The sequence below is a fragment of the Fragaria vesca genome, linkage group LG6, assembly GCF_000184155.1.
Source record: "Fragaria vesca subsp. vesca linkage group LG6, FraVesHawaii_1.0, whole genome shotgun sequence".
Lineage (NCBI taxonomy): Eukaryota > Viridiplantae > Streptophyta > Magnoliopsida > Rosales > Rosaceae > Fragaria > Fragaria vesca.
Window position 1 is genome coordinate 33,126,968 of NC_020496.1, and position 12,962 is coordinate 33,139,929.

At 37.5% G+C, this 12,962-nt stretch overlaps 2 protein-coding genes across 2 annotated transcripts in view; both read right to left on the reverse strand.

The window, feature by feature from the left end:
• Nucleotides 1-1,782: 1,782 nt before the first annotated feature.
• Nucleotides 1,783-4,101, reverse strand: LOC101307813. Its single transcript, XM_004304293.1, has 8 exons — nucleotides 3,851-4,101; nucleotides 3,713-3,778; nucleotides 3,393-3,536; nucleotides 3,127-3,225; nucleotides 2,960-3,049; nucleotides 2,742-2,864; nucleotides 2,299-2,528; nucleotides 1,783-2,204 (listed from the first exon to the last, which is right to left on the reverse strand). Exons 1-8 carry the CDS (start codon nucleotides 4,008-4,010, stop codon nucleotides 2,193-2,195), a joined length of 924 nt encoding a protein of 307 aa, XP_004304341.1. The 5' UTR covers nucleotides 4,011-4,101; the 3' UTR covers nucleotides 1,783-2,192.
• Nucleotides 4,102-4,509: 408 nt separating this feature from the next.
• The window catches only part of LOC101308109 (ABC transporter A family member 1-like), a 31,554-nt gene continuing 23,101 nt past the window's right edge, over nucleotides 4,510-12,962 (reverse strand). Inside the window, 14 exon segments of the mRNA XM_004304294.1 lie at nucleotides 4,510-4,785; nucleotides 4,860-4,918; nucleotides 5,355-5,488; nucleotides 6,233-6,536; nucleotides 6,649-6,723; nucleotides 6,814-6,950; nucleotides 8,016-8,166; nucleotides 8,365-8,472; nucleotides 8,762-8,841; nucleotides 9,201-9,336; nucleotides 9,438-9,698; nucleotides 10,509-10,655; nucleotides 10,847-10,951; nucleotides 11,040-11,167. Of these exon segments, the coding sequence (XP_004304342.1) occupies nucleotides 4,704-4,785; nucleotides 4,860-4,918; nucleotides 5,355-5,488; nucleotides 6,233-6,536; nucleotides 6,649-6,723; nucleotides 6,814-6,950; nucleotides 8,016-8,166; nucleotides 8,365-8,472; nucleotides 8,762-8,841; nucleotides 9,201-9,336; nucleotides 9,438-9,698; nucleotides 10,509-10,655; nucleotides 10,847-10,951; nucleotides 11,040-11,167 (1,907 nt within the window). The 3' untranslated portion in view covers nucleotides 4,510-4,703.

Consider the following 12,962-nt stretch of genomic DNA (forward strand, 5'->3'; position numbering starts at 1 on the left):
AAGCTAAAAATGATAAATAGTAAACTACATATTAGTTACTAACCAAATATCAATTGACAAAAAGATCCATTAAACATATTACTAAACAAATAAGAACAAACATTTACAAATAAGGAAAAACTGTTATATAGTTGCCATGTGGCATTACACATTTACAATTTTTTCTTTAATTAAAACATACTTCCCTGCTACTGCCTCCATCTGGAAATCCACTGCTACTGCCTCTGACTGGAAATCTGCTGCTACTGCCACCTACCGGAAATTTGCTGCTACTGCGCCGACCAAAAATTTGTTGCTACTGCACCAACCAGAAAATTTCATGCTACTGCACTGACCGTTTACAAACGTTCTGCTACTGTGAATTGAAGAAGCTATGACTGTTTACAAACGTTATGCTACTGCCCCTATTTTTACTTTTCTGCTACTGCACCATGTTTTTACTTTTTTGCTATTGTCCCTGTTTTTTTTCTGCTACTTCCAACATGGGAGCCCTTCTAGTGAGGATGCTTAAGTTGAGGACTTGGTGAGGACTTTTTGGTTTATGGTTTAAAAAACCCAATTTTCAATCACATTTTGACATCTTATCCGTTCAGTTTTTAGGTTTATATAAGTAGATCATTTCTATAAATTTTCACCCAAATTGGTGTTCCTTAAGATAACAAATTAGATTAAATTAATGGACGAACCAAATCTGTCAAATATGAACCGTTCAAGTTCATAATTGATAAATCACACTTATGAATTAATGTCTTAACAATTTTCAATATAGCTGAAAATTTGAAGAAATGATCTACTCATAAATACCTATAAACTGAACGGTCAAGATGTAGATATAAGATCGAAAGGTGGGATAAGCCGAAAAGTCCTCATCAAGTCCTCAACTTAAGGGTCCTCACTAGAAGGGCTTCCCTTCCAACATATCTCAACAACAGTAGCAGCAATCTCTATGTCTCAACAGTAGCAGAAAATTGCAGAAGCTGCATTTCAACAGTAGAAGCAATCTCAACAGTAGCAGAAAATCTGAATAACATCACATTTCAAAACCCAAAACCCATCTTCTGATGCAACTTCTCCCTCCCCTCCTGATCCACCATCTTCAATGCCAAGCCCAAACTCTTATTCACCTCCGTCAAGAAGTTTGCCCCTGCCATCGTCACCCAACCTCAGCTTGGGCTTCGACTCCCTCAAATGCGCCGTTCACGGCCTCGACGACTTCGTCTCCCTCACCATCGACCCCAATCCTCTCTGGCGAGACTGCCATCTCCGATCTCCGACGACCACAACGCGAAGAAGCTGAGCACGAACCCTCTCCGGATCGAAACTGCAACGGCCTCACCGCCAGAGAGAGAGAAACAACTACTGCTTGCCGTACATTCCAAAACGAGATTGAAGGCTGCCAAATCGAATCTGGAGGCGCTGGTCACCAAATCCACTGGCGTCACCGAGGCGTCTTCGTCGTCGTGGTGTTGGACGGCGTCGGCTCGTCGTCGTCGTCTTCGTGGTTGTCGTTGAGAGAGAGAGAGAGAGAGAGAGAAAAAAAATCAGATTGAGGTGTGGAAGAGAGGGTATGGGAGAATGTGTGTAATTTTATTGTAAAGAGTGGGCATTTTGGTCATTTGCATCGCAGTTTTGGAGCAAGCTGGTATTATATACTATGGGCCTAAGACTGATGTCTTAATTTGTTTAAAAATGATTAGAAGTGGGTTTTTTGTGTTTTTAAATTTAGTCATGTACTACTATGTAATTTTCTCTAGTCAAGAATTTCATAATCACAAGACTCGTAATCGATAAATATGAATCACATAGGAAGGTGAAAATACAACCATCAGTTGTGTTTAAAAAGATACATCTTATAATGAATGAGCTCTGCTGCAGATCACATTACATTACCGAATGAGCATGCAAAATAAAGTGAAATACACACGGTCACACATCTAGATCCAGTACTACAGAATTTGGAAATGACATGCCCTACATTCCATCACATCAGCTTATCATTTCAAAACAAACTGGGTGAGCAAACCAAACCAGCAACAAAGGTAATGCTGTCATGTTGATTTGCAAAACTTAATTCCATGATGCTCTTTCTTTCTGTCAGTTTAGGCTATTTGTAACAGCACTCAAGGTCTGAAGTATCTGATTTGAGGAGGTTAGTACTCGCGTTAAAATGAAAAACAGTCTGTCCTGCATCTTCATTTCCTGACCTGTCATGGATTTTCAATGGATGTGAATCAAAAAGTTTCTGCACCAAAGGGATCCAAACAACTGAAACAAGTAGCGAAAGAAAAAAGAAAATACCCTAAAACGAGGAGAGCGACGACGAGACAATGAAGACCCAGGAGATAGATTCTGTGATTTACTCCCCTTTCCAGGGCTAAATATCTTGACTTGTCTATCAGGTTTTTCATGTTGAACTTGGAGTTGCTCATGACTCTCAGCAAAAGATTCACTTCTGACTGTTGACACTGACAAAGCTGGGGCAGACCCAGAAATTGTTGAATACTCTTGATGCAGAACCATTGCTAATCCTATTGAATCATAATGGACACACATTTATATCAGAAACAATGGTATCAGAATATCAATCCTTCTCCCAAATGTCAACTGCAGTTGATGTAAACATTTTCCGTTTTTGGTATCAAATACTAAAGCTGCAAAAACCGCTAGCATACATAAAGAGAGGGCAGTGCTAGATTTCCATCATTCAGGATATTAGGAAAACTAGAAGAGAGAATTAGAACCTTGAGAAGCAGCTTCTTGAAACCTTTGTCTCATATCTCTGACAAATTTAAATAATCCATTGGTTCTGTTCGCTTCGTCTAACAACCCTTTGATCTCATTCAAGTGTGGATCACAATCTAACACTGAGGATTAAACGAATTCAATACGGGGAAGGTTAACATGCACATCATTAGACAACTGGATAACAGAGAATAACCTATAGAAGTACAATGCTTACAGGTGTACACATCATTTGCGAGCCTAACAGTGAAGGAGAATTCCTCATTTGGATTTTTTGAGTTAATATGTTTGAACTTGAATCTCACCCCTGTGAAAAGAAGGTTTCAAGTCATTTTTCATGATATTTACATGATAAATTTGGCTCAACTAAAACACTTCAATTACCATGTCCGCCTTCAATATGGAAACCAAGGACCTCATTATACCATGATATGGCCTCTTCTGTTTCTTCTTTACTGTCTTCAATCGACCTATCTTCAGATCCTGCCAATGTTAAAAAGCTTTCAGAAGACTGGACATAAGTAGTTGTAAACATACATTTCTTCAAAGCCAGAATGCCATGAAATAAGAACAAAAGAAGATGCATTGACAATTATTGCACAACGATATATACTAAATCCAATGCGCCAAAAGCGTCAAGAGGAAAGTACCAGAAATTTGATTCAGAATTGCAGCATACTCATCCCTCTTAGCCCTCCGATCCTGCACCACTCTCTTAAGCTCGTCGATTCTAGCTTTCCTAGCAGAAATTGCATCCATCATTGCCATCCGCTTGGCCTCTTTACGAGTCTTTGCTACAAACCAATCAAACATACATCCACATAATAAATCACACTGACATTAACTGAATAAAAATAAAATAAAAACCCAAGATTTCAGCCAATTGAAGTAAAAACCGAAATAATTCAGTTTGAAATTTGAATTTCATTTTCACCACCGAGGTAATTTCTACTTGCATTCAATAAATTACCTGCTAGGGCCTTGAACAATTCCTCCTCGGCTTGTCGCAGGTTCGCTTTAGCCTCTCCAAGTCTCCCTAAATTCCAAACAAAACAAAATTCAAGTCAATTTTGAAGAAGAGCAAGTAAAGAGTTGAATGAGAGTGGACCTTGGCACTGGACTGTTTCTCGAGTTCTGGCGTGGATGGTAGCAAGGGAGTCGTGAAGCGCCGCCGTGGCAGCATCGGTCTTCTGGAGGTGAGTTCGAATCTCTCTGTCGCAGGCCACCCTTAGCGACTCCATCTTCGACCGTACGGATTCTTCTGGCATCGCCGGAGAATTGAGTGAGTGAGAGAGAGGGAGTGAGTGGGAGTTTTGAATTTGTTTGGGTCAGAGTGAGATGATGACCAGAACTGTGTGATAGCTTTTTGGATTCGAGTTTTGAATCAAGTTTTGACTTTGTGATATCATTCACATCATGTGAGAGTGAAAATAGTGAAATATGGCAGAGATGAGTGAATTTGGGATGTTTTTGCACTTGTGTTTTATATTCAAGTATTAATGCAACCACACACTTGTGTTTTATATAAGACCAAATGATTTTGCATTGATAAACCGAACACCAAAAGAGCACCTTAGGCCTTCTTCCGTATCACCATGCCCAAAAAGATGGAGCATCTCCCTTGTCACATTCCGTGTAAAGTTCCATCTGGGTAAGATCATGGGCAGAACTTGAACTAGTTAACCCCTCAAAACAATAATCTATTATGTTAAGGTTCCCCTAGTTTGTTTTCACAAGTTCCTGTATTGCAGTGCACCGTCCCACAAATGCATGGACCCATAATTTTGTCAATGATTGCATTTCACTAAGCATAACCATGTACAATATGCTGTTTCTAATATTCACTAGTCATCAGACGAGCTCAACTCTAAGAAGAACAAGAGAGCTGCTTGTACTTGTTACCGATTTGATAAGTTCTGTCAAACTATGCTGAATAATATATGTTCCGATAGATACATATCTCAAGAGTTGGCTGCAAAATGATTGAATATGGTCTCCAGAGTGGACTGGCTGATACTATATTCTGCAATTCCAAGGCGGTTTCTAAAAGAAGAGAGATATCACATTGGTTAGGTAGATGCAAAGAAAAGGAAATAAAAAATGTAAGATGGATTCACCTTTTCCGTTCAAGGTGACCAAATACATCAGCAAGAGAGAGGTCCGGACCACAAGGCAACTGAAACAGAATCTGATATAAGTTTCAAATATTCTAATGTGCTAGCATAAACATGAAATGCATGTCGTGTATGTGTCCATAATGTGTAAACTCTATTGTACTTTTTTTTTTTTTTTTTTTTTTCTGAATGTCTAAAATCTACGTTGGAGACACCAATTGTCTTACTGACCCTATTAAATAGAGAAGTGCTGCCACTATACCGAAGGAAAAGGGATATCATTACGAGTATCCTATAGAATGTCTCCATACAAGAAATGCCACTCCTGAAAATACTAATAAATTGAGCCAAAAAGTTGACCTAATAGTAAAGGTTCCGAGTTTCATTTGTTTTCAATACTAGCCACTACTGGATTTTGCCTTGCAGTGGAATATCATGATCAATATCGTGTACATCACACACACACACACAAGAACCTTAATGCAAGACCAAAGTTACCTGATATTTAACACTCAAGCCATTCATTCCCTGGAACATTGCACCAGGAAATGATGATAGGACAAATGAATCAATTGCTGAAAACTTTTCACTGGACAGCCACCATTCTGAAAATATTAGCAATGGTATTCCACCTGCACAAAATCCAATAGTAAGTGAAAAGTATAGAAGGCAAAGAAAAAGTACAAGATGTATAGCTACAATAGTTACCAACATTGACATCCCAATTAGAGTTCAGAGAATCAACTACCAATTTTTTGAATTTTCCAGTAGTCTGGAAGACGGACTGTTAATTTGGGAAACATAACCAGGAATCTTAAGGAAGTAAGTCGAATTATAGCAATCAGACTCTAAATGCTGTTTGAAACTCCGGAAATATCACAATATTACGAAAATTTCCCCTGCAGCTAACACACAACATTACAAAGGAGGGTAATACCTTACATATACTAAAGGGAGACACACACACACACACACAAAAACAAACACACATCCTTCTTCAGATAGATTGCTAAGCCACCCACAATGGGTCGAAAATCGTAACCTGATGTCTTTTGATTTTACTGAATAAAAGATGGGTTGACCATTAATTATGAAAATGATCTTTCATGCATTTAATGGTAGCAGTGTGGTTTTTCTGGTAATAATAAAACAAGAACGAGATTTGCTTGATTTTTAGTACAATGACCCTTAAGTGGAAACTAATATAAGGATGGGTCAGATAACTGGGTAGCATTCAGGATTGTGTCCACATGGGAATTGGGGCCTCTAAATTTGCATCTCTTAATTTTAAAAAAACCAAGACGAAAGGCACAGAAGAACTTCAAAATCTACATAACACTAAAAAATAATGCATGGATTTTAAAGTAAACTAATACCATCTCGATCTAACTGCTCAAATAACTGTTCACCAAGCACCCCGTCTGAAAGTGGTGTGGCAGATATAAGCGGCTTTATTCTTTCTTCATTCCCAAGCCACCGTCCAATCATAATAATCATTTCTCGTGATAAACTAATCTCTGCCACCGATGCATTTTCCGCCACGATGGAGTCAGTGGCACCAATGCAGACTTCAAGGCCATCAAGTAAGCTTCTTGGATGAGAAGGAACATATGAGAGTCTTTCTTGGATAACACGGCAAAGCTTGTCCAAGTCCACAGAGCTAACTTCAATAGGTTTCACCTAAGGACAGTAACAGATGTTAATATGCCCTAAAAAATCATATCATGAAATATTATATCCCATGAACGCACTCCACAAGGAAAAGGACAGGAGGAAAACCAAAAAGAAATACCTCTAGCTCAAGATGATTCCCAAATCGATTTTTCAAATGCTGGGGACTTCCAATGCACCTTAACTGGCCTCCAACCTTCAAAAAGAACATAAAAGGTAAAATTGTTATCTGCACGATGGAATTAACAAGTGCTTTAAGTAGCTAGTGAGCAAGGTAAACAGGTACCATGATTCCGATGCGCGTGCACAGAGCTTGAGCTTCATTCATACTATGGGTAGTGAGTATCACTGCCGTCTTTCCTCGTCTGGTTGACAAACGAGATATCACTTCCCACATGAATCTTTTGGCAATTGGATCCATACCTAATATAACACAAGTTAGAGAATTTTGTCCATAAAATAGGTAGGAGTCTCAAATAATACAAGTGTATTGCTTCTTTTCTTCAATTAACTTTAATATTATTAATTTTTATATCATATATATAGATATATATGTATTTTGAGGTGGGGGAGGGAAAGGATGGTTATTATAAGCCACAAAAATTATGCGTCAAAACACTTGCATCGACAGAATATTTATGGCAAACATCACGGCGTGTTAGTGTCGAAATTGTCTGGCATACAGGAAAAATTCTTAAATTCAGTACCTTATAATTGTGTCTCATAAAGCGGCGTGTAATCACCTTGATCCTACCATCCGCTATCTCACAATATTCCGGAGAAAGGAAGCAGAAACAAAAACATATTTTTTATCTATATTCTTGTAAGAACAACTTTTAAATCCATAAAATGGATATGGGAAGGATTATATTGGAATTGTAATTAGACTATGATTATAGATGAAATCCAAACGTTAGAATTAAACTATGCTTAGAATTAGAACGTTAGATGCTTGTATTTAAACTATGCTTAGGCTATAGATCAAGCACTACTTTCTAGGAGACTTTACCTACTAAAGTTGATTTTCCACACCTGAAAATAGCATAGATGTATGCCATTTTCATCTTCATTAACAACAATCTCACAGTAATAAATAAAAAATAATCTCCTATTCCTGATTTCCTTCTTTTTCCCAGAAAACAACAGTACCAACTATCCTTGTCCTTCCTTTCCTCTTGACTAACTCTAGAAGAAGGCAAGTCTTGTCTCTCAGCTCTAGGGTCAGGGATCTAAGGTCCAGGGTCCCTGGTTCTCAATCACTGGGTCTGATATATGTTCCTACAATTGCGTCATAATGCTCTGTAGTTCAACTAATGTGGTTTAGGTAGGGAATCATGTCCTCATTTACTTGTGGTTCGGCTGATAATATTACTTAGATCTCAAAATTTTATGCCAAAACTTAAAGGCAACTTATATGCATAAAGGGGAACATAAAAATTTGAGGAAATTAACAAAAGATAATAATAATAATAAAAATAGCACGTATACCTGTTGATGGCTCATCAAGAATAACTATAGGAGGATCTCCAATCATGGCAATTGCAACAGATAATTTACGCTTGTTTCCCCCGCTGAGGGAAAATGATGGTTTGCTGGCATGCTTTAACAAGTCAAACTCCATCAACTTTTCCATTACAACCTGTTCACATGGTTTCAGGCAGAAGGGTTCACCATTTGACTGATCATCTTTTTCTTTTTCTTGAAAAGAAACAGATCTTATTAAAAAGAAAAAGAATATAGGAAGAGTGCTATATTTTTACCCACAACATAAGCAAGCTAAGGGTTCATTTGCAAAGAAGAAAATAAAGTTCTATGAGCTTTAAAATGAGATATGTACCTCATCTATTTTATAATCCGGTACTCCTTTTATCGTGGCATAAAGCTCAAGATGCTCTTGAACAGTTAAATATTCTAACAGAGCATCAAACTGTGGGCAAAACCCAATCTGAAATTGATTGATCAAATAAAATTAGGGTTCCATAACTATCTGATGCAGACTGAAGAAAAAACATGTGTGAACAGAAAATATTAGGGCCCTCTTCAAAGATTATCCCTGCATAGATTCAGTCAAATAATAAAGTCTAATGATAAATTTCTTACAGGGATTATTATTGAAGAGGATTAAAAAATACAGAGACTCACACACAACCCACACGGCATGCAGAGAGAGAGAGAGAGATCTATAATGTATTTCAAATATATGCAAAAGTATATGAAAAAAAATGAGGAAATACATGTTGACGTGCAGCTTTGGGATTGGAGCAAATATCCTTGCCAAATATACAAGCAGTCCCATCCGTTGGAGATTCCTCACCTGCTTGCAAATTCATTCATTAGAAAAGAAGAAATCAAAATATTTCAGTTTGCTAGAGCACATGAGGCCACAATTTCAGTTTCAGCAATCAAAAATTCGGAAACTGTTTCCCTAGTATTTGCTTAGAAGATTGACAACTTCTTAAGGCAACCGTCACCTGAAATATAATAAACACAACTAAAAAAGAAATGAGACCTTGATGCAGTTTCCCATTATCATGACATGCAAGTCATTGGTTAGAGGTGGTTCCCTCCAATTTTGTTTCAGAAACAAATTTGCAAATAAGAGAAAATAATAGGCCAGATGTGCATATAAATAGTTCAAATAATATAACTATCCAGTGCTCATCTATTATATACCAGTCAACATAGAAAGAGTTGTGGTCTTCCCAGCTCCATTTGTTCCTAAAAACCCAAAACATTCTCCTTCTTGAACTGAAAAAGTCAATGAATGTACCGCTACCTTTGTAGCATGCTGCTGTCCTCCTGGATATACCTGAAAGTTGACATTATTGCTATTATAAACCAAGATTCAAAAATATCACATTATTAAACTGAGACAACCATTAGCATCCTTTAGAGCACATATAGAATTACCTTACGAAGATTACACAAGTAGATGATGGCATTGTCAATGGAACCTGAAAGTACCCTAGTTCTTTCTGTCTTCACATCTGTGTCCTCATCAAGGTCCAGAGTGATGGATTCTGCGGAAGAAGTCAGAAGGGGCTCTCGATAACTTGAAGTGCCAGGGTGGATAATTTTTATACTCTTCCACCACTCCTTGAGTGTGGCTAGTGTCAACTTATTGAAAGGAAAGATTTCAAGACCAAGTGCCAAAAGGAAGTAGCAAAGGCTCTGTAACAGGCGAAAAAAGTGTACAAGATCAGAGGAATCCTACTGTGCACATTAATTAAAGTTTTCACTTCAATCCTATATTTGAGCATCTAACCAGTAATAAACCAAGATATGTTACTGCTATTTCTTTAAATTATGAATTGGTGTGCTAGCAGATGTCAGGTTTAACTTCACTTCAGTAGAACATTACAAACAAAGGTCTTATCTACTTCAGATGCCGCAAATAGTATACCTCTCAATGTAATTAAGTAATTAATTTAAGTAATTAACCATCTTTTGCTTTATTTTCGACACATGTGAGGGAAAGAAAAAAATAGAGATAGAGGGGAGGCAGAAAAACATATCATCTGAGCAAGAGTCAGGAAACATAATTAAAATTATCAGCAAAATCTTCCAGAATTGACAGTTGGGAAGTTTTGGAAATAAAGGAGAGTTTTACATGCCAACCTTCTCCTATATTTTGATACATGTTTCTCCAATCCAACCTTCTCCATTAGTGTTCTAATTGTAAAGTTTTTTTTATTTCACTCTCCTATATTTTTAGTTTTATATATTCTTGGTTTAAACAACAGGATATATCAGTTATAGAGATGTGTGACCCTCCAAAGATTTCGATTGTAATATTGCGCCTTGCTAACTTGTAACTTTTGTAAAGGTTCAATATAGAAGCACTTAACTAACACACTCTTAAGGATGAGGAGTTATTGCTCTTTGCTCATTAGCATATCACTGTTATTCATTAAAATTTCCACAGAAATATAAGCAAATAAGCAGAGAATTCCATGCAAAACCCCTAAGCTAAATACAAACCTCAATACCGAGATAGCAGATTGAGCCACCAGTAACATTCCAATCAAAGGCCTTATTGCTTGATTTATTTTTCATATCTTGACGTAGAAGAGCCAGTGAAGCCAGTCCATCAGCAAAGCAAAATCCTGGAGATAATCTGAAAAAGTTCTGGAAGCAAAAACCCAAACGTCAGGGGAGCTTTTTGCTCTTATTATATTATCAGCGCAGTGTTCTATAATGAATCTCAAAATTTATGAAGAGGTAAGTTAGAACTTTCAGAATAAACAGTTTTCGAGTCATGCTCTCAGCATGGTTGATATTTCACTCATAAATAAAGCATATGGATGTAAGAATCCAACCTTAAGAAAAGAATTTGCACTTGCTGTCGTCTTTATAAGCCCCATAATGAATGAGATAACCATGAGAATGAGTCCAGTGAAAAAGTGGACTAAGAGAACCACATTCTGGGTATGATCAAGTAGAAGGTTAATAAAGCAAAGTACAACATTCATAATCATGAACATGAAAGTTTAATTCCCTACACTACTGCACCTGAGCCATAGTGTGATCAGAAAAGAAAAATGTAAGGCAGTATGTTGATGATGCGATTGCTAATCCGTATGCTAAAAACATGATGACTGTCGACAGTAAACATCCCCTTCCAATAAACTGGTCCAAACCTGCAATATATATATTTGTACTTCCGATGAGAACGGAACATGAAAAATAGAATAAAGTTTAACAGTGTGTCCATGGCCATATACGATTCCTGATTAGAGTTGACAGTTTTTTTTAATTGGTTGGATGCCTTTGAAACCAATTCCCCTTTAATACACTTTTTTGTTTCGCAATTTAGAAACAGTTTGTCAACCTGCTCAGCATTCAGTACACTAATCTTTGAGATCTATTACTGACAAATGGAAGTTAACTTTCAGATCTTGAACACCTATACGTCCATACATTTTTCAAGATACACTAAAATAACAAAATAAATAAAAGTTTCCTAAGTAAAAACTATAGTGTAGCCTCAGTTTGGGAGAACATTATTATGTGACAGTTGGACACACAAGCGTGCGGGTAGACACAGAGAAATCATTAATTTACAAAAGCGCCAAACAATTAGCTTTGAGAGGAAACAATCATCAATTATCTTCCAACTTCATTGCAGTCATTCCACGTCTATATATGAGGTTTATGTCCACCTTATCCCTAAATCTCCAGACACCAAGAAACAAAATGATACGCATTTTTGTCTTATTATTATATAATTATTTTCTTTTTAATTAAACATGGCATTTTTATTTCACAAGTAATATGCATTTCTACATTTTATAATACGGTAAAGAAAGAATGTATCTAACAAAATGTCATGGTAGACTAGAAGTCCATAGATATTCTCCTCCATCCCTGGATGATATTATATATATATATAGAACTTTTCTCAGGTGCGGACGTTTATGGTGCGGATTTTCCTCCGTTCGCCACCGTACGGTGCCGGCGAGGGCGCGCCTCCACCCCAGCCGACTCCAGCAGCTTCCCCGACCACTTTCTATCCCCGGTGAGTCCGCTGAATTCCAGTTTTCAGACCAAATTGACTTTTTTGAAGTTTTGGGTGATCTGGCCGGAAAACTGGAATTCGGCGGACTCGCCGGGATGGAAAATGGTCAGGGAAGCTGCTGGAGTCGGCTGGGGTGGAGGCGCGCCCTCGCGCGTCGCCGTACGGTGGCGAACGGATGAAAATCCGCACCATAAAACGGTGCGGACGTCCGTAGCAGAGACGGACTATATATATTAATATATACGCCGAGCCTTCACCCCCACACATATATAATTGTTTCTTTCTTTGTTAGTTTTGATGTAAATAAGTAGTGCCTAGTGTCTTTCCGACCCTAATGATGAAAGCATGAACTCAATGAGTTGTGGTTTTGAAGAGAAATAGCATGTTTATAGGTCTTAGGATTTATTTTGCAATTAATTTTGACATGTGATTGTATGCTTGAGTGCTAGCCTTATGTCAAACTAGTTTTTGGCAAGTGGGGAAAGCATATCTAGACTTGTATGACTTGCATACCTATTTGTGAGATTTTAAGCCTTATTGATAAATATGCATTGTTCGTATTTACTTGTTCTTCATGTGTGCCAATTTTGCAATTACGGTCTCTCTAGAACTTGCTTCATACCCTTCAAGGCAACTTGGTAATTCATGACTAGATGAAAAAGATTGAGGCATTAGGAGTAATAACCACCATGGCCAAAGAAGCATGTGCCCGAAATGATATACTTAGATTGCCACTTTGAGCCTATGTATATACTTAGCCTTTTTTATTCTTTAGCACCACAAATTCCTACCTAGCCTATACACTTTATCCTACCCTTCCATGGTAGTTGGTGAAACAACTCGAGAGAGTAACTTTATGTTCGAGTGCTTCAAAAAGAAAGAAAAACTCAATAGTGTGAGGTTACAAAAAAATAAGT